General features: G+C 36.7%; 1 protein-coding gene across 1 annotated transcript in view; it reads right to left on the bottom strand.

Annotated features, from left to right (window-relative positions):
* The window catches only part of USP32 (ubiquitin specific peptidase 32), a 202,388-nt gene that overhangs the window by 120,655 nt on the left and 59,486 nt on the right, over positions 1-22,247 (bottom strand). Inside the window, exon 2 of the mRNA XM_025996072.2 lies at positions 15,914-16,041. Within this exon, the coding sequence (XP_025851857.1) occupies positions 15,914-16,041 (128 nt within the window). The remainder of the gene's footprint in view (positions 1-15,913; positions 16,042-22,247) is intronic.

Genomic DNA, 22,247 nt, shown 5'->3' with positions numbered 1-22,247 from the left:
TGTATAAGAACGTGCCCAATACTGTACCTACAGCTGGATTTTATTTTATTAATTAACAAGGGCCATTGGAATATTCATTACAAAACAAAGGAGGACAGCTTATAATATTTTCAGTATCATCATTAGAACAATATGACCCACACAATAAATGTATAGTCATTTCTGTTGAAAATCTCAAATTGAGACTTAACCAAAAATACATAATTATATAAACCTCTCTCCAGTAGTCAAGGAAAATAGCCCTAACTAAACAAAAATATTTTCAGAGAGTAACAAGTAATAAACCTGGCATTTTAGAACATGGGCATTTATCACCACAATTTCATGGACACATGCCATATGCAGGTTCCAGGGATTAGCACCTGGAAATTTTGGGGGGCATTATTCAGCCTATCACACTCCTATCAGAACACCTATAATCCCAAGAGGATGGGACAAACACCTTTTTTTACCCTCTTTCTGTTGTCCAATGCTCAGCTCTGGACACAAGCACAGTAGTGGAAAGTCGTAGCCACAAGAGGGTAACTAAAGTACTAGCCTTCTGAAAGGAGAATTAAAAATGACAGCTTCAGGGAATGGGAAAGTACTATGGATACTGAGGGGAGGAAAGAACTCAGGAAAGTTGTTTTTGACTCCTGGGTTCACCTCATAACAGCACATCATGCATGGATTGGAATTTAAATATTACAACAAAGCCTGAGAATTAAACTCAGGATAGATCATTGTCCAGGTTCCAGACTGGCCACTGGGTGGTGCACACGTGAAACGGATACAAATAATTGCACACAGGCTTTGAAAATTCAACTGACATTGGAATCACAACTAAAAAAAGATGGATTGGAACTTGCAGCCTAAATGATCAATATCAGTGATCAACAATCTAATACAATGATCTAATACAACAAATATATCAACCTCTCTACAGGATCTAAAGAGACTTAAAATCTCATAACACAATATTAAAAATGTCTGGAATATAATCCAGAATTACTCAGTTTATAAAGAACCAGGAAAAGTCAATTTAATTAGGAAAAGATAATCAACAACTACATGAGACAAATATTACACTTATCAAAGACACTGGGGAAGCCATTATAAAAATGACCAAAGAAATGAGGTCAAACATTCACTGTTGAATGGAAAGATAGAAAGTCTTAGTACAGAATCAGAAGATGTTAATGAACACAAGTAAATAGTATCAAAGCAAAAGTCCTTATTAAATGGAGAAAAAAATTAAAATATGACTACAAGGTACAAAACAGGTCTACTTTTTCACAAGATGTGTTTAATAGATCTTGAGACTCAAGATGCTGTTTCTTTAAGGTAAAAAAAGGTAGATCCCTCTGCAGATCTAAATCACAGTTTTAACACTGTTAAAAACAATGTTCTGGGGTGCCAGGACAGCTCAGTTGGGTAAGCCTCTGCCTTCAGCTCAGGTCATAATCCCAGGGTCCTGGCATCAATCCCTGAATCAGGCTCCCTCAGTGGGGAGCCTGTTTCTCCCTCTCCCTCTGCCTGCAGCTCCCCCTCTTGTGCACTCTGTCAAATAAATAAAATCTTTAAAAAAATAAATAAAAACAATGTTCTTAGAGAGATGAATTTTTAATAAGCATTACAATATATAAACCAAGAAAATAATTTTGTGATGCAAATCCAATGGCATTTCATTTGGTTCTCTATATTAGTAAATCTTCACAAAAATTTATTTATACAAAATTAATAATGAGGCTCTCTCTACTCCTCCCCATTCGACAGACAGCCGCATCTTCTGGTGCAGTGTCAGCCATGTCCCCGAGACAATAGTGAAGGTCAGAGTGAACAGATTTGGCCGTATTGGGCACCTGGTCACCATAGCTGCTTTTTTAACTCTGGCAAAGTGGATACTGTCGCCATCAATGACCCCTTCATTGACCTCAACTACATAGTGTACATGTTCCAGTATGATTCTACCCACAGTAAATTCCACAGCATGGTCAAGGCTAGAATAGGAAACTTGTCATCAATGGGAAGTCCATCTCCATCTTCCAGGCGAGATCCTGCCAACATCAAATCGTGATGCCGGTGCTGAGTATGTTGTGGAGTCCACTGGGATCTTCACTACCATGGAGAAGGCTGGGGCTCACTTGAAGGGTGGGGCCGAGAGGGTCATCATCTTTGCTCCTTCTGCTGATGCCGCGTGAACCACGAGAAGTGTGACAACTCCCTCAAGATTGTCAGCAATGCCTCCTGCACCACCAACTGCTTGGCTCCTCTGGCCAAAGTCATCCATGACCACTTCAGCATCGTGGAGGGCCTCATGACCACCGTCCATGCCATCACTGCCACCCAGAAGACTGTGGACGGCCCCTCTGGGAAGCTCTGGCGTATCAGCCGAGGGACTGCCCAGAACATCATCCCTGCTTCCACTGGCGCCACCAAGGCTGTGGGCAAGGTCATTCCTGAGATGAGCGGAAAGCTCACTGGCATGGCCTTCTGTGTCCCCCCACCCCCAACATATCAGTTGTGGATCTGACCTGCCGCCTGGAGAAAGCTGCCAAATACGACGACATCAAGAAGGTGGTGAAGCAGGCATCGGAGGGCCCCCTCAAGGGCATCCTGGGCTACGCTGAGGACCAGGTTGTCTCCTGCAACTTCCAACAGTGACACCCACTCTTCCACCTTTGACGTCAAGGCTGGCATTGCCCTCAATGATCACTTCGCCAGGCTCATTTCCTGGTATAACAATGAATTCAGCTACAGCAACTGGGCGGTGGACCTCATGGTCCACATGGCCTCCAAGAAGTAAGAGCCTTCTGGACCACCAGCCCCAGCAAGAACAAGAGGAAGAGAGAGGCCCTCAGCTGCTGGGGAGTCCCTGCCCCAACTTAATCCCCCAACACACTGAGAATCTCCTGACCTCCAATATACATCCCAGACCTCGAGGAAGAGGAGGGGCTTGGGTAGCTCTACCTTGTCATGTACCATCAATAAAGTATACTGTACCCCTCAAAAAAATTAATAATGAAACAGATATTGTACAAATTAGACTCTAAAAAGTAGATAAAATTTCAGAAAAGGATTAAGATTGGAAACATTAAAATTAACTGACTTGGGGTTCAAAAAAGAGGAGATGGTCCCTGGGTTTTAGACTTGGGAGTTATAGAACCCCAATATGAAATATAGATTAGGGATCCCTGGGTGGCGCAGCAGTTTAGCACCTGCCTTTGGCCCAGGGCACGATCCTGGAGACCCGGGATCGAATCCCACGTCGGGCTTCCGGCGCATGGAGCCTGCTTCTCCGTCTGCCTATATCTCTGCCTCTCTCTCTCTCTCTCTCTTTCTCTCTGTGACTATCATAAATAAATAAAAAATTTTAAAAATAAAAAATAAAAAATAAAAAAAAGAAATATAGATTAGATCCTTTACATCAACATTAAGTCTGATTACTGATTATTACTTTAAATTTTTAAAAATATTATTGCTACTATACAGAAAGCCTCAAATTCTTTAATGCCCTCAAAAGGCTTGGGACAATTAAGCCAAACACAAATGTATAGACCTTTAGTACACATTTCAGATCCACTAATATATTTAAGTGGGATCCCTGAACAGTTGGGGGGGATTATTTTCAAATACTTTTTTTTAAAGATTTTATTTAATTATTCATGAGAGACACAGAGAAAGAGGCAGAGACAGAGGCGAGGGAAAAAGCAGGCTCCATGCAGGGAGCCTGATGTGGGACTCAATCCTGGGACCGCAAGACCAAGCCCAGGGCTGAAGGCAGATGCTCAACCACTGATCCACACAGGCACCCCTACTTTTTTAAAAATTAAAAACTTTATTTAAGGATATCAAGGTTGGCAAGACTGTAGAAAAGTTGCAAACCTCATATACCACTGATGGTAATGTAAAATGGTACAGGCATTTTGGAACAGTCTGGCAGTTCCTCAAAAGGTTAAACAGAGTTACCATATGACCCAGAAATTCTAGCCAAGATATATATCCAAGAGAAAGGAAAATATATGTCCACACAAATGCACATGAATGTTCATAGCATCACTATTTATAATATCCAAAAGGTAGAAATAACCCAAATATCCATCAATTGATTAACAAATAACAAAATATTGTATATCCATATAAGGGAATATCATTCACCAACAAGAAGGAATGAAGGACTGATACGTGCCACCACACAGCATAATGTTTTCAAGGTTCATCTAAGTCAAAGAAGCCAGTCACAGAAGACCATATATGATTCCACTTCTACAAAATGCTTAGAACAGGTAAATCTATAAGACAGAAAGTAAATCAGTATTTTAACCTAGGGCTGATGGAGGAGAGGATGGAGAAAATAGGAGTGACAAGGGTATAGGGTTTGCTTTTGGGGGTAATGAAATTAATTGTGGTGATAGTTGCAAAACTGAACAAATGAAGTCATTAACCATATGCTTTAAATGTGTAATTGAGGGGTGCCTAGCTGGTTCAGTTGGTGGAACATGAGACTCTTGATCTTGGGGTTTTAAGTTTGAGCCCCAAGCTGAGTGTAGAGATCACTTAAAAATAAAATTTAAAAAGGGGTGAGTTGAATAGCATATCTCAATAATTAGGAAACTGTTAAGGAAAACGTTGTTAGGAAACATACCAGTATTTCTTTTAAAGCAAAGATCTGGTATACATACATAGCAGAGTTGGCTTAACACATTTTCCTAAACGCTGTTCCTATAAGCCTTTTTACTTCTCATCTAAAATTTTTGAAAGTCAACTGTAAAAATAAAAAAGAATGAAGATGGGAAAAATAATTCAGAATGAATCCTCATATGTTAATATCATATATCAATATTAATTTTTATATAAATGTCAAAACACCTCAGCTGCTTCTGTCATTTGGAAATTAATGAGAAAATTATTCTTCAGAGCTGGAATCCTATTAAAGTTGCCATCCAGATATAAAATTACTTGAGTAAATAAATAAATAAATAAAATAATTTGAGCAAACTATTTGCCTACTACTAATTTCTATGAGCAGTGCCAACTATAAACTGGTCTTAAAACTTACAAATAATTTAAAAAGCTAGATTCTAGCCAGAATCTGTAAAAAAAATAAAACATATTTTTAAAAATGCTACTAACTTGATTTTAAAGCTTCTTTCACATTAGACCAGGGGAAAAAAAAACTAATTCTTTAGCCTGATTTCTCTTTCCTCTGAGGTCAAGTGCTTCATACAAATGGAATTTTATTATCTAGGATTTTCCCATTGTTGTTATTAATGGTACTTTAACAACATACAAATGAGGTGGTTAAAATTCACCCTCAATTCACCATCTATATTTTACCTTGATGTCTCACATTACTTCAACGGCAAATAAAGAAAACACTAATTAAATCTTGCATCAGTTTTTTAATTCATATTTGGGACATGGAAGGCCAAAAAGCATAAAGGTTCATGGAATATAAGAGGATAGAAAGACAGCCTGATATGGATAAACAGATAAATACATATGACATATTTATGTATGTATCACAACTATAAGTAGCTTTGAAGATCAGTGTAGAAGATTAGCCTTTGACTCATGAAAAAAAAATCATACTAAAAAGCTGTTAGAATGTGTGAGATGATTTAGCCACAGGTATGAAAACTAAGCAAATGAAAAAATAAGGCAATCATTAACCCCAGGGGGAAAAAAGACAAAAAAAAATAAAGACTAAATTGTAGCATATATATTGCAAAAAAAATTTTTACATAATCCTAATACTGTAAATAACAAATACTGATTTATCCAAAAACTGTGATATAATTGCACTGAGAAGATGTCGAGGGGGGTGTATAAGAAAGCTATTTCCTACAATTAGAAAAGCAAAAGGGACGCCTGGTGGCTCAGCGGTTGGGCGTCTGCCTTTGGCCCAGGGCGTGATCCTGGAGTCCCAGGATTGAGTCCCTGTGCGGAGCCTGCCCTCTGCCTGTGTCTCTGCCTCTCTGTGTGTGTGTCTCTCATGAATAAATAAATAAAATTTAAAAAAAAAAAAAAAAAAAAAAGGAAAGCAAAGGATAAAATCTAAAATCCAGTAAGAAAGAGTGAAGATTATTATTTAGGAGACAGAAATATATACCAGAAACTATCACTAGGAAATGGTTGCCTCAAGATGGAGTAGATGGGGGACTCTTGGTTTTTCACTAGCTCCTTCTGATTCTGCTCTAATCATGTGCATATATCACTATGATAAAAAAAAATAATTTAAAAGGGACGCCTGGGTAGCTCAGTGGTTCAATGCCTGCCTTTGGCTCAGGGGGTGATCCTAGGGTCCAGGATCCAGTCCTGCATTCAGGCTCCTTGTGCAGAGCCTGCTTATGTCTCTGCTCCTCCCTCTCTCTCTCTCTCTCTCTCTCATGAATAAATAAATAAATAAAATCATTTTTAAAAAAAGATAATTTAAAACCTTTATTTGCAAAGCAGGATAATTGGCTACTGCTGGGGAAGGACTATAGGTAATGGGTATAAGATGGAGAAGGTTTACTTTTCACTAAGCACACTTTTAGTGTGTTATTATCTATTTCTTTTAAATCAATTATTAAATAATAGTTCACAAGACTATAAAACATGAAATAGAGCAACTGAAAACAAAAGCACTATAATTCAATTTAAATAATATAACTGGGATCCCTGAGTGGCTCAGTGGTTTAGTGCCTGCCTTCAGCCCAGGGCATGATCCTGGGGACCAGGGATTGAGTCCCACATCAGGCTCCCTGTGGGACTCAATCCCTGGTCCCCAGGGATTCTCTCACTGCTTCTCTCACTGCCTGTGTCTCTGCCTCTCTGTCTCTCAAGAATAAACAAATAAAATCTTTTTTTAAAAAAAATAATATAACTAAAACATTCACTGCATATATTTTTCAAAAGGCAATTTTATTAAATAAAAATTTTATCTATATAGGAATGACTAGCCTCCTTGATACAGTCTAATCTATTTAAATAAATTCCTGTTGCTACTCACCCTGGATCATAATACAGTTTGTGTAATACAGCTTGTGGCAGAAACGGTTAGCAGTCTATACAATACCCATTTTTCCTTCCTTCCTTAGAAATAGAATCTCAATTTTTCCAAGATATTAATGATCAATCATACATCAAAACTTGCATTTCAGATCATCTACCCTTGTAATTTGGGGGTCCATATTGGACATCATTGTTTATTTTCTTATTCTACTGAGACTTTTGGTGACATGGAATTCTTAAACCTCAGTATGAGAAACTCTCTAAGATGTCTCTCTCTTTGAGGTTCCTGCAGAGAATCACCAAAAGAAAATTCATCCACATAGGATAGAATAGTTTAAGTACTATTTCCCCAAAAAGACTTACCAAGTACCAGGAAAATAAGTCTGGTTATTTTCACATGACATTCTAAGAGACAAATTAATTTTATTTATGTAGATTACTATCCTCTCAAATTACTTTATTGTTAAAGAATAAGTTATCAAATTTGTTAAAGGGAAAAAATTAAATACTATTTTCAGAAAAAAATTAAAACATGCCATTTGCTCTATTTTGTTAAGTATATTTTATTATATTTGCCCCATAACTCATTTTTTTCCACATAAGAAATATCCTAGAGCTTCATATGCCTGTGTCAGGTATCTCTACTCCATAGAACCGTTGACTATTAGATGTTAAGCATAAGCCCATATCATAAAATGTGTATGTAACACCAGAGTCTGAAAGTAACTTACTAATACTCTTCTTAAATTTAGAGAATACTCCATATTACTTCTCCCCCTTCCTCAAGCCCAAAAGCAAAGGAGTCTTGCCTAAACAAAATAACCCAAGATACTCGTGTACATTACCTATTTATATCTGACAGACTGTCCAATAAACTAACCCTAGGATTAACTGGACAAACCAGATTACTAGTTCTGTTTGTCTTGGGTAACTTCCTGCTGCCACCATACTAGATAGCAAGTCCTGAGATTCAGTCTCTACCTCTTTTCTTATCTTTAATTTTTTTTAAAATTTTTGTTTATTTATGATAGTCACAGAGAGAGAGAGAGAGAGGCAGAGACACAGGCAGAGGGAGAAGCAGGCTCCATGCACCGGGAGCCCGATGTGGGATTCGATCCCGGGTCTCTAGGATCGCGCCCTGGGCCAAAGGCAGGCGCCAAACCACGGCGCCACCCAGGGATCCCTCTTTTCTTATCTTTAAAGATACTCTATCTAAGACTATTCAAGGGCAGCCTGGGTGGCTCAGCGGTTTAGTGCCGCCTTCGGCCCAGGTCGTGATCCTGGAGACCCAGGATCGAGTCCCGCTTCGGCTCCCTGCATGGAGCCTGCTTCTCCCTCTGCCTGTGTCTCTGCCTCTCTCTCTCAATCCTGTGTGTTCTCATGAATAAATAAAAAAAAAATGAAGTCCTTTAAAAAAAAAAAAAAAAAAGGGATCCCTGGGTGGCGCAGCGGTTTGGCGCCTGCCTTTGGCCCAGGGCGCGATCCTGGAGACCCGGGATCGAATCCCACGTCGGGCTCCCGGTGCATGGAGCCTGCTTCTCCCTCTGCCTGTGTCTCTGCCTCTCTCTCTCTCTCTCTCTGTGACTATCATAAATAAATAAAATAAAAATAAAAAAAAAAAAATTTTAAAAAAAAGACTATTCAAATACACAACTACATGTCATACTCAGATCATAGACTACAGTGTCACTGGACATCAGTGAGGTAAATTATTAGAATACTCTCTCAATTAGCATGGCATTGGTTTAAAATAATTAAACAGTTTCTATGCAGTTCTGGGTTGTAACTCCCCTTCCACTTACTAGCTTCCTTTAAAGCAAATATTTGTCCCTTTCTAATAGCTAGCAGATCAATTCCCATTCCATTGAAGAAGCTGAAGTCTCCTGAGATCCACAGGTACTCTGAAGAAGCTTCAGGTTCAGCCACCAAGTTTATTCAAGTCAAAACTGGCTCTCTTTGGAGTCAATGTCTCTGAACTCTACCGATGGAGATTTCCTGCCGAGCTTTTTTCCTTGATGTTTTCACAGCTTAATGCATGATTGTAAGATTGGATCCTTGTCCTCACAACTGGCTCCCTGGCCTACTTTATTATCCATACTTTTCTTGGAAACTAACTATCCTGGATCTTCTATTTCTAATGATCTCATTCTGGTATTTCTTCCCTTTAATTTCAATTTTCTACAAGTTTAATTTAATCCATAACTTCAAATCAAGAGAGAAAAGGCAGAGTTCCAATTGTATCCCTGAGAATTCCTCCCTTTCACTGCCCCAGCTTTCCCAGCCTAAACTAGCCCACATCCTTTCCTGCTCCATTCCAGGCTGATTTCAAAGCCCACTAAAACATCAAAAGTGTAACTGCACTCCTAACTTCTCTAATTACAATCCAGCTGCTCATAAATCTAATTCCTACAACAACTGTGATCAAAGGTTTGGAGGTTTTTTTGCCTCGAACTTAAGTGACAAGGAAAAGACCCTGAAGTAAATTAATAAAGTTAGAACTAAAACCCAAATATCCAAACAAATACTAAATGACCTATTTTGTCAATAGTCAATTTTTATATTTTGGGCTCATTTTTCCAAATGAGCCCAAAGTATAAGTATCCTTCCTGAAAAGCACATCTAATTAAATGTTTTACAAAGTTTTTGAGGGGTAACTGAAATACAATAAACTGCAAATATTTTTTATTAGTCTCATTTTTATTTTATTTTTTTAAAGATTTTATTTATTCATAGAGAGAGAGAGGGGTGGGGGGGCAGAGACACAGGCAGAGGGAGAAGCAGGCTCCATACAGGAAGCCCGACGCGGGACTCGATCCCGGGTCTCCAGGATCACACCCCAGGCCGCAGGCGGCACTAAACCGCTGCGCCACCGGGGCTGCCCTAGTCTCATTTTTAAAGTTTTTTTTTTTTTTAATTTTTTAAAAAAATTTATTTATGATAGTCACAGAGAGAGAGAGAGAGAGAGAGGCAGAGACACAGGCAGAGGGAGAAGCAGGCTCCATGCACCGGGAGCCCGACGTGGGACTCGATCCCGGGTCTCCAGGATCGCGCCCTGGGCCAAAGGCAGGCGCCAAACCACTGCGCCACCCAGGGATCCCCCTAGTCTCATTTTTAAATTGTGTATTTAAAGTATACAAATAACCAGTTTTGTGATACATGTCATACCACTAAAACTATCATCACAATAAAAAAAAACTAGTAACATTTTCATCAGCTCAAAAGTGTCCTCATGTCCCTCTGTAATCTCTCTCTCCCTCTTCTTCCTCCTGCACCACCACCAACCAGTAAGCTTCCTTTCAGGATAGATAACTTTGCACCTTCTAAAATTTTATATGAATGGAATCATAAGCATGTATTCTACTTTTACTTGGATTCTTTCACTTAGCACAGCGATTTTGAGATTCGTTTATGTTTTCACATATATCAAGACACCTTCCCTTTTAGATCTTCTCTTTTATCATTGAGTCAAAAAACAATTTTTCAAATTAGTTAAAAGAAAATCTTCATTGTGAATACATCTTATTGTATTTATGATGAATAGAATAGATATATTTAATATGCCTCTATTCTTTTTTTTAACATTTTATTTATTTATTCCAGAGAGACAGACAGAGACAGGCAGAGGGAGAAGCAGGCTCCATGCAGGGAGCCAGATGTAGGACTCAGTCCTGGGTCTTCAGGACTGACTGAAGGCGGCGCTATTACACTGAGCCACCAGGGCTGCCCAATATGCCTCTATTCTAAAAGGAAGAATGTCATAGAAAGACTGTCCAATGAAGAAATATTATTTGTTTTGTTTCTTAAATTCCGCATATGACCATATGATCATTGTCTTTCTCTGACTTATTTCACTTAGTATAATATTATTTGTACCACATACTACACACCAATCAATGTCAGTACCTCAGTTAATACAAGGATTCATGTAAGTGATTACGTATAAATTACTTTCTATAATGGTATTTTTTAGTTCCAGTATAAATGAGTAACTTCTTGACATTTACAATGCCACTTACAACATTCGTAAGTTATATAATGTACCTGATGTAAGGTTTTATATAAGAAGTTCACTAGTTCCGTTATGCCTAATGACTTGTTAGCTCTTCTACCATAAACTACTTTTCTTTAAAAAAAAAAAAAAAAATTTATTTATTTATTTGGGAGAGAGAGAGAGAGAGAGCATATGTGCATGTGCACACAAGCTGGGAGAGAGGTAGAGGGAGATGAAGAGAATCCTCCAGCTGAGTCCATACTGCAGCCTCAATCCCAAGACCCCAAGATGATGACCTGAGCCAAAATCAAGGGTTGGATGCTCAACTGAGCCTCCCAGGCACCCTATAAACTCTGTTTCCCAACAGTTAAGAAGCTGTTTAAAAATAACTCTAGGATAAAATGTAGCAGTTAAGAATCATAAAGATAATGCACTTTTTACAAAAGTCTGTATGTAATTTTATAAGAGAATGAAATTAATATTTTCATCTAATAGAATCCTTGGAATCTTTTCTGTCCAGTCTTACAAAGAGAAATACTGAAAAACACTGAATTTTAAGAACTAGTGTACACATTACACCGTGAACAAAAAGCAATGCAGTTAAAATCAAGTATAGTGAACATATTACAGACTCTAGTTACAGAGAAAGATTTTAATCCAACATCCTGCCTAGTGTTCTCCTGTCAGCTATGTCAAGATCAGGATTTTCTGTAACAAATGGAAACATTAGCTATTCTTCTCTGGTTGATAGAAACACATTAGTTATTTTAGTATATTACAACAGTCAATGATCAATAGCATCAAGCCGAACAGTCAATGACTAGAGTTGTCAAGAAAGTTATCACCCATCATTCTAGTAAATCCAACATAAAGGAATGTCATAAATAATACAGATCAACTAACATCAAAACAAACACTAATCATAATTCTGTGGTCAGTTCCCCCTAAACCTAGACTATCTAGTAAATAAATATATGCCCCTAGTCCCAAGGGGCATCTAAACATAAATTTATCCCCACTATCAGAAAAATATCCTACTAATCAACTCTTTTCATATTTGATCACTACATCTGAAAACACTAGGCTCTAAGATTGCTTTCACTTAAAATTTGCATTTTCCTCTAATTTGTAAAAGATTAAATGTTCAAAGACTGCAAAAGTTATTAGCAAAGCTAACTAATTTCACGAATAGTGGTTTCTGGTCATTCTTGTCATAGGGTTTTGCAAAATAATAAAATTACCTTTAAAAAAGTTAATAAATCAAATACTTATTAAGTTTATACTATATGCACAGCACTCTGGGGCATGTTTTTTAAAAGTCATAAAGTCTGCCCATCAATAATTGTAACTTAGTTGACAGACAAGACTTAAATGAACAATTAACAAATAAGCCATCATCACTTCATAAAATGTGCTACATAGTAGAGGCAGACTTTAACATCTGTAAGAAATGGGAGAAAAATTATGTGGGCTAAAACTGTCAGAGGCAGCTGTGAGGAGAAAGGTAGAATGGTATTACTATACTAACCAGTCATCCAGAATTGAAATCAATCCTGAGATAGAGATTTAAGAGTATCCAGTAAAAGGAAATAGTTAATGAATAGCTAACACAAATTCACTTGCCTAGCAGATTTTGTAAATGGTAAATACTACTTTTAAGTGAATGTGAAAACAGGAAGAAATGATTACAAATTTATACTAGATGGAAATGTTTTGTATTTAGAATTTCTTTGGGAGGACAGGAGTTGGAGAATGGGTGACATGCTAAAGAAAATATAAGTACTGGATTATTAAGAGTTAGTAGCCTTGGTTTAGAAGAGGGCAATTTCAATTTCAACCCATTTTTCATTTACTTACCACGTACTTCTTTTGATTTTGTTTTCTCAATCTCCTCAAATTCTATTCATTTAATATTCTACTCAAATAACACACGGTTACTATTATAAGCAAGATCAGAATTGCATCAAAATATTAATTACACTAATCTATCCTAAAACGAGACTAATTAAATCAATGCTTAAATTCCAAAAATCATAAACTGTCATGAGTTCTTATTCCTCATCCAAAATGTCTTGGAATTTATCATAGCAAACCTTCAGAGAAGGTTAAAAAAAAGGCGGGGGGGGGGGGGGAGTTTAGTTCAATCCTAAATAAATCTCTCTTTTGCTCTAAAATTATACAGCTACTCTTCAAGAAAATAATTTAGAAACTCACATTGCTTCCTTAATTAACATATTAAGGACTAAAGTTACTTAAGTTCATCATCCTTTTCCACTAAAATTCCAAAAATACTTCCCCTTACTCCTGAAAGATATGCTATTACTTTTACTTTAAAGGAAAACATTGATTTCACTAGGGAATGAAGTTCTCTCACCATCCACAATTGGCAGCTTAAATGGTTCCTGTGGCTTTTCTTTCTTTCTTTCTTTCTTTCTTTCTTTCTTTCTTTCTTTCTTTCTTTCTTCTTTCTTTCCTTCTTTCTTTCCTTCTTTCTTTTCTTTTCTTTCCTTTCCTTTTCTTCCCTTTTCTTTCCTTTCCTTCCTTTCCTTCCTTCCTCCCTCCCTCCCTCCCTCCCTCCCTTCCTTCCTTTCTTTCTTTCTTTTTTTTTTTTTCCCTGTGGCTTTTCTTAGAGAGATACTGGCATTAAAATAATGCTGTTGTGGTTCAAAACATTAATTTCAGAATCTCACCAAGAGTAAGTGACCCTCTCCACCCAAATTTAAGGCTGAAGCTCTCCACGGGATTTTAAGAAAGGTCTTACAAGGGCCATTACTTTATTTATAAATCCCATCATTTAACTTATTTCCCTGCAGCTGTAGAACACAGACCTCCATCTGAATCTACCTACTCACTAAAACTAAATTAAAGCTTCAAAACTACCTGTACAGATCTACACTTCCATTTTATTATTTTATTTTATTTTATTTTATTTTATTTACACTTCCATTTTACTTAAAATGCACGATTATGGGTACCTGGTGGCTCAGTGGTTGAGCACCTGTCTTTGGCTCAGGTCATGACCCCAGTGTCGTGGGATCAAGTTCCGCATCAGACTCCCCATAAGAAGCCTGTTTCTCCCTCTGCCTATATCTCTGCTTCTGTCTCTCTCATAAATAAATAAATAAATAAATAAATAAATAAATAAATAATAAAATCTTATAAATAAAATAAAATAAAATGTACAACTTCCTCTTCAGCAAGTAACTTTGAACTCTGCAAATACAAATTATACTAATAAATTCTCTCCCTTTCCCAAATACACACAAAAGCTAATGAAGTCTATCTACTGACCTGCCTATCTCAGAGATGGCTAAAATAAACCACAAGTTCATTTTATTTGAATGTTGAAACTGCTCCAGAACTGAGCTCAAATGAGGTTCATTCACCCTTTTTAGATTATGGTATGAGAAACTATAAAGACTTCCTTTCCTGAGAAAATTCCAGTGATTAATTAAAGATAAAAGTACTTAGCTCCTTATCATACCTCACAATTTACACAATATATTATGCTTACTAATCAATATCCACATGCTAATAGTACCCGCCCTCATTTAAACTAAGCCTATGTCAGGAAATAATAGGGCAAAAAAAGCTAATATCATCACTAAGAGCATTTATAGAGTTTATGTGTTTTAATACAGTGCTAGATTTGACACAAAAAAAGCATTAACTACAATGAAACTAAAACTTGAAACTATTACTGTGGACTTTACCATTTAACATTAAGATCATTCTTGTAAAATAATTATTTTAATTATTCTAGCCAGTGATGACCTTTAACAGAGTCCAAAGGGCAGAGCAAGAATCTTAAAGCAGTTTTGGGGGAAATGAAATTTATGAGATATTCACATAAAAATGATGTTGCAAGGAGTTCCACTTCCACCTTAGATGTAAAAAGTCTGAAAGTGTATTACTTCTATCCTAAAAACCAGAAAGTCGAATAAACTATATTACATTTCTTGAGCCTGTCAGAGGCAACCAAGTAGCCTGACACCTCAGAAAGGACAGATTCCTCCAAAACATAGGATTAATGAACTGCCTCTCCAATAGCAGAACATGGGAAGAAGATGCAGCTGCTATGCAAGTGAGTAAGGAAAAAACCAACTAAAATTTTAACAAATGTATTTTCTGTTTCCATAGAGTTGGCTATTCTAAGCCATTTCGTACAAATGAGGTTAAAAAAATTAAAAATGTAAACTCTATTATTATAGAAACTACAGGTTCAAAAGCACGCAACAGGTTAGAAACAGAAGCTATCACTAAGAATGGCAAATTACAGTTCTATGTAATATACTAATCATAAAATTCCCATAATTTTCAGTGTTTTGTTAACGTTTTCAGCGTTTTATTCTTATTTCACATTTTGAATGATATAATGCATATCTGTATAGACAGCCATAAAAACAGTTAACTTACTATTTTTAGGAAGGGTATATTTATATCAACTTAGGACATTTTATCTCTACCCAAATTTTTTAGTAGAAATTAAATAAGAATTTACAGGTTCCAATAAGCTAGTGTTTCATTCACAACATTTAATTTTATAGAATTGATTTAATTAGGCTTTGTTATCGAGAAAGTTTTTCTTTAACACAAAATCTGTAAAACATACTCCCAACATAAAACTTGTATGTCAGAGTAGTGAAGTGTGTAAGAATAAGAAGTTGGTCAAACTACTGGGCCCATGGTTATAGTCAGTGGCTATGAAAGCTCAGTATAAAAGCAGCACAAATGCAGATCTGTGTTACTTCTCTTTGTCCTCTAAAAATATAGCCATATTGACATCTAAGCTCTACTGACTTACTCAACAAGAAAAATAACTGTGGGGAAGATTACCTATGTTAAGACCAGAAAGCTCCTCAAGAATTCAGGCTGGTAAAAAAAAAAAAAAAGAATTCAGGCTGGTGGTAAAGTATGTCAAAGGAAAAACTAGAATATAAAGATTACCTCAGCCACTTTTGGAGGCACTCCATCACCAAGCACTTCCCTGATGAAGCAGTGCTGGCCCATATAATAAGAGAGTCCACATGTTCTCTTGAAGGCATCTTTCAGTCGTTTCAGCTCTACATCTGTAACTGCAATTCAGAAGTTGAAGAGGGTAAGAAACTGTAAGAGAAAAGAAGGCTCTCAAAATCTTCTTTTTTAAATAATAAATGTTGGCAAGGATATGGAGAAAAGGGAACACCTTTGCATTGTTGGTGGGACTGTAAATTGATGCAGCTACAATGGAACATTTTGGAGGTTCCTCAAAAAATTAAAAACAGAAATACTATATGATTCAGCAGTCTACTTCTGAGTATTCCCCCGACTTGAGTATTTATCCACAGAAAACAAAAACACTAATTTCAAGAGACAGATGCACCTCTATGTTCACTGAAGCATTTTGTAAAATAGCCAAATTATGGAAGCAACCTAAGTGTCCATTAATAGATAAATGGGTATGGGGTGTCTGAGTGGCTCAGTCGGTTAAGCAGTTGGCTCTTGATTTCGGCTCAGGTAATGATCTTGGGAATCTGAGATCAAGCCCTGCATCAGGCTCCACACGCAGTATGGAGTCTGCTTGACATTCTCTCTCTCTCCCTCTGCCTCTCCCCCTATTCATGCTTGCTCTCTCTCTCTCAAAATAAATAAATAAAATCTTTTAAAAAATAGATAAATGGATAAGATGATGTGTATATATAAATACACATGGGATCCCTGGGTGGCGCAGTGGTTTAGCGCCTGCCTTTGGCCCAGGGCGCAATCCTGGAGACCCGGGATCGAATCCCACATCGGGCTCCCGGTGCATGGAGCCTGCTTCTCCCTCTGCTTATGTCTCTGCCTCTCTCTCTCTCTCTCTCTGTGTCTATCATAAATAAATAAAAATTTAAAAAAAAATAAAAAATAAACACACACATATATATGTATAATACAGACTATTACTCAGCCATAAAACTGAAAAAAATCTTGCCATTTGCAACAGCTTGGATGGACCTAGAGGGTATTATTTTAAGTGAAATAACTGACAGGGAAAGACAAATACCGTATGATTTCACTTATATGTGGAATCTAACAAACAAAACAGAAACAGACTCATAAATACAGAGAACCAACTGGTGGTTGCCAGAGGAAAGACAGATGAGGGGATGGATAAAATAAATGAAGGGGATAAAGCAGTACAAACTTCCAGTTGTAAAATAAATAAGTCATGTAAAAAGGATGTAAAAGGTATGTAAAGAGCAGCACTGGGAATATAGTCAATAATATTTTATTAGGGCACCTGGGTGGCTCAGTCAGTTAAGTGTCTGTCTTCAGCTCAGGTCATGATTCCGGGGTCCTGGAATCAAGCCCTGCATTGGGGTTCCTGCTCAGCAGGTAGCTATTGTCCTCTTCCCTGCCCCCTGCTTGTGCTCTCTCTCTCTCTCTCTCTCTCTCTCTCTCACACACACACACACACACACACACTCGCTCTCTCTCAAATAAATAAAATTTAAAATAATAATAATAATATTGTATTACCCTTGTATAGTGGCAGACGACAAACATTTCATACTTATAAATGTTGAATTACTATGTTGTATATCTAATACTAATACAATATTATATGCCAACTATACTTCAAATTTCTTTGAGATAAAAATATTTGTACTTCTTAAGCACTTACTTATTCATGTGGAGGACAGTCCCCACAAAATCTAAGCTAAAGATTAGATTTTGTCATTTACAAAGAAAGCAATCTACAAACTGATTATTCTAACAACCTAATATTTTTAGACATTCACTACAAAACAAAAATTACTAAGTCACTACTTTTAGGCATTTTTTTTCACCAAACAGAACTTTGTCTATAAGGATGAGAAAAATACAATTATGCAGTCAGTTCAAGGATCAAAATGATGGCACAGAAAAAGTACTTTTAGCCCATGCTGGAGGAAAGAGAAGACTCTGAACAGAGAGGATGATTACATAAAAATTTAAAGACTAACCAAAGCAAAAAGGACAAAGGTATGCCAGGCAGAGATGATAAGTTTGTTACAAAGTACAATGACAGATGGAATGTATGGAATTGTACGTTACTAGAACAAAATAAACAAGGTGGGGAGTAGTATATAATAAACCTAGGGAGGCAGTCATTTGACCAAGTCATAGAAATTTTGATCTGTCGTAATAAGGAAGGGATATAGTCAGACACAATTCAGATACAAATTCCAGGCAGATAGGAAACAGAACATAGATACAATGCAGTTCATTCTACCAGTAGTGCAGAAAAGCAAAAGGTAGACTACTACAAGAAGAAAAGAAGATAAATCTGGAAAATGTCTACAAAGAAGAGTCAGTACAACTTGGAGCCTGACTGAGAAGCAATTTAGGATAATGTTTAGGAGTTTAGTCAGGGAAACTTGAAGGATGGTATGCCATGTAGAAAGGGAATAAGAAAAAGAGTAAGTGAGGAAGAAAAGATAATAAATTCTGGGAAGGATATATTGCATATGAAAAACCTTGGGGGGGGGATAAAAACCTCGGGGAAATTCAATGGGTTTTTACAATTATGAGTGTAAAGCTTAGGAGAGTTTTGAGGAGAGTCATCAGCGTATAGGTGGCAATTAAACCACAAATAAGAAGCACAGTCTAAGAAACCAATGCTTATAGGATCTGCAGACAAAGAAAAAGTATTCTAATAATATTGATAAGGAATAATTAGAACAGGAAAAACAAGAAAAGTATAGTCTCCAAAGGACAAGAAAAAGGAACTGGTCTACAGTCTCGCATAAGGCAGAAAGGACCAACAAGATAAAGACTGAAGAGTCCCGGCATATATATTATCTTTCAATAAATGTTTGTAGTAGGGAGAGAAACCTCATGGGTTTGACAACTTGTGAGGCAATGATAAAACATTAAGAACTAATATTCGAATAAGTTGCTAGAGAAAAGTATGAATACTACATGCTTAATTCATTAAAAATTGGAGTCATACTATTAATATCCTCAATATATTAATTTTTTTTCCTTATAAGAATGCAAAAGTGAGGGGTGCCTGGGTGGCTCAGCCTGGGTCATAATCTCGGGGTCATGAGACCAGGTGCTGTGTCGGGTGGAAGCTGCTTGAGATTCTCACCCTCTCCCTCTGCCCCTCCCCCTACATGTGTGTGCTCTAAGAAAAAAATGAAAAAAGGAATGCAGAAGTGAAAAACAGAATAAAACTCCTCTCATAAATTAAAGTAATGGAAAAGAAATTACTTCAGCTACTGGAATACATATTTCCTCAAGATGCCTAATTTTCATTAACAGCTTTACTAACAAATTAGAATGCTCATCATCTAGTGGAAGAGACAAGAAAATCAATCACTGGGATATAAAATGATAATCTCATACACTGTTGGTTACAGATCATTTGAAGGACTGGTAGTAAGTTTAAAAAATAGCAGTCTGATGACTAATGAACTTATTCATTTATAACGTGAGAATATGTACATACATATGCATAAGCTCTTTAAAGCATTTATAAGAAGAAAATGATGTCCATCAACACAGGACAGATTGGATAAGTTATTGTATATGCTTGAAATAGAATATCAGACACTAAAATCTTGCCATGGATCCATACTTATTGAAAATAAATAGCACTTTTATTTTTCAAAATAGACTAACAATTGGCTGTAGACATGGAGTACATAAAAGTGTTGTCTTCTGTACAACTGAAACTTTGAAAACTAAAAATAAAAATTTAGGAGGACTGCAATCCAGCTGGGCCATACCTTATCCCTGGAGCTTTCTGTAAGATGGCAGTTTGAAGAGTATACGCCTTATGAATGGTTGGGAGTACTCTGTACACTAATGCAAAGTACTCAGAACAGTGCCTGAGTTATAGAAAGCCATCTAAATGTTATTTACTGTGGCTGTCATCATCATTATCAGTGAGAGAAGAATAGCCTCCCATAACTTGTGAAACTAACATGAAATAAAATGAAATTACACCATAATACTTCCCATATATATTTCTTTCTAATATCTTCACATACCTTTGTTTAAACAAAGGTGACTAAAAATAAAAAAAAAAAAGGTGACTAATGAATATTCAGCATATAGTAGAGCTCAGGTCTAACACATCCAGGTATTCAATAAATGGTAGCTATTTAAAAAATTAAATTAAAATGTAGGTAGATGGAAAAAGAATAGAATCAAGCCTAGTAAAATTTTAAAGTAGGAAAACATAACATTAATGTAGTTATTTTAATTTTAGAAAGAAAAAAACAGTTTCAGATAAAAAATGGAAAACTGAACACATTTTTAAAAATTTATTATCTAGGGTAACTGGGTGATAGGCACTGAGGGGAGCACTTGACAGGATGAGCACTGGGTGTTATGTTATATGTTGGCAAATTGAACTCCAATAAAATTTTTTTTTTAAATAAGATGATAAAGTTAAAAAAAATCTATTATCTTAGAGCACTTGGGTGGCTCAGTCAATTAAGTGTCTGACTCTTGATTTCAGCTCGGGTCATGATCTCAGGGTTGTAAGATTGAGCCCTGGGTCGGGCTTGTGCTCAATGCGGAGTCAGCTAGGTATTCTCTCCCTTTCCCTGCCCCTCCCCCTGTTCACACTAGTGCTCTCTCTCAAATAAATAAATAAATAAATAAATAAATAAATAAATAAATAAATAAAATATTTTTTTAAAGACCCTCTTCTCTCTCTAGACTTCACTAAAATTACAGCAAGAATAAAAAAAGGATAGAAACTCAAAAGGACAGAGAGAAGAGAAAACTGAACACCTAAGAGTCAAATTTTTCTGGCAACCACTAAGTATCTAGAGGAGTGGTGACTGACCTAAACAGACGAAAGATGGAAACCTAAACACTAGCAGTTGAGAAATATGAACAAGCAGCAAACTAATTTACCTATTTTACACTTTTTACCTATTTTACCCAAACCACTCCAAAAAAGGCTCAGGAACTCATTGTACCAGTTACCACCAAAGGGCCAGGGTAGTAGGTGCTAGAGGAGGTGGTAAAAGGTAGAGAGATCAAGAGAGACTGACTGGTTGAAGGCCTGTATCAAAAGTGGTTAGACTCTTATGTCTAAACTTAAAGCATGATGCTGTCAGGCACCAGTCTATCACATAATCATCACTTTCACACCAACTTTTTAGATGCAGATATATACTAAAAGACCAGAGATACATTCTCTGAAGAATCTGAGACAGAAAGGGTCCATACGTGAAAACAACAGGTTTAGCTAAGAGCTGTAAGAATATGAAAAAAGATAAAGATTAAGTGAGCACTTGTATCCCTTGCCCTACTACTCTGTATCCCTTGCCCCACTCTGACATATGTATCACCTAGCTGAAATAAACAGGAGTCTTCCCTGAAGAAAAGTAAATGAGAGCAGAACAAATGCCTGCCACTGAGTGAGTCTCTATTCCTCCCTTAAAAATGTCTGGGTTCCCAACTAAACACCAAACAGAAAAATCCACAAGTCAACAAGTAATATATTCAAACATATAAGTCTTCCAATCTGGGGCACCCAGGTAGCTCAATCAGTTAAGCGTCTGCCTTTGGCTAGGTCATGATCCCTCCCTCTACCTGCCTACCACTCTGCTTGCTTGTGCTCTCTCTCAAATAAATAAAATCTTAAAAAAAAAAAAAAAAGGGTTTTCCGATCTATCCTTTTAATGCACACTTTAAAAAATAAATGGGTAGTTTGGCAGTTCTTACAAAGTTAAACATATACTTACACTAATAATAACCCAGCAATTTCACTCCTTGTGATTTACCCAAGAGAAATGAAAATACTATACAGAAATACACATAGGAGTTGTATTAATAGTAGCCAAAACACTAGAAACAACTCCTTTGTCCATACACAGGTGAATAAATAAATGTGCTATATCCATACAAGGAATAGTATTCTGCACTAAAAATTTACACACACTTACAGACCATACATAGTACCATTCTAATAGAAAGAAATGTAAACAAATGTAAAGATACATATTAAATCATAACTGCATAAAAGTAACTGTAGTACATACTGCCTTACTGTAATAATTTTGTAGCCACCTCCTGTTGCTATTGTGGTAAGCTCAAGTGTTAGAATGTCTGCTTAAAATGCTGTGTGATGCTAATCATTTCCACATGAACAGTTCATAACTCCAAGTAAATTGTGTATCACAGTCAAAAGTGATCTTTCATGGTTCTCACGTATTTTTTCATGTTTAGTGCAAAAGTGTAAGCCTTGAATAACATCATGGGACCCATACAAAGTGCCACTAGTGATGCTAGAAGTGCTCCCAAGAAGCAGAGA

The sequence above is a fragment of the Vulpes vulpes genome, chromosome 2 (genome assembly GCF_048418805.1).
Source record: "Vulpes vulpes isolate BD-2025 chromosome 2, VulVul3, whole genome shotgun sequence".
Classification (NCBI taxonomy): domain Eukaryota; kingdom Metazoa; phylum Chordata; class Mammalia; order Carnivora; family Canidae; genus Vulpes; species Vulpes vulpes.
Note: the sequence above shows the minus strand (reverse complement) of the source record. Positions and strands in the feature narration are given on the sequence as shown.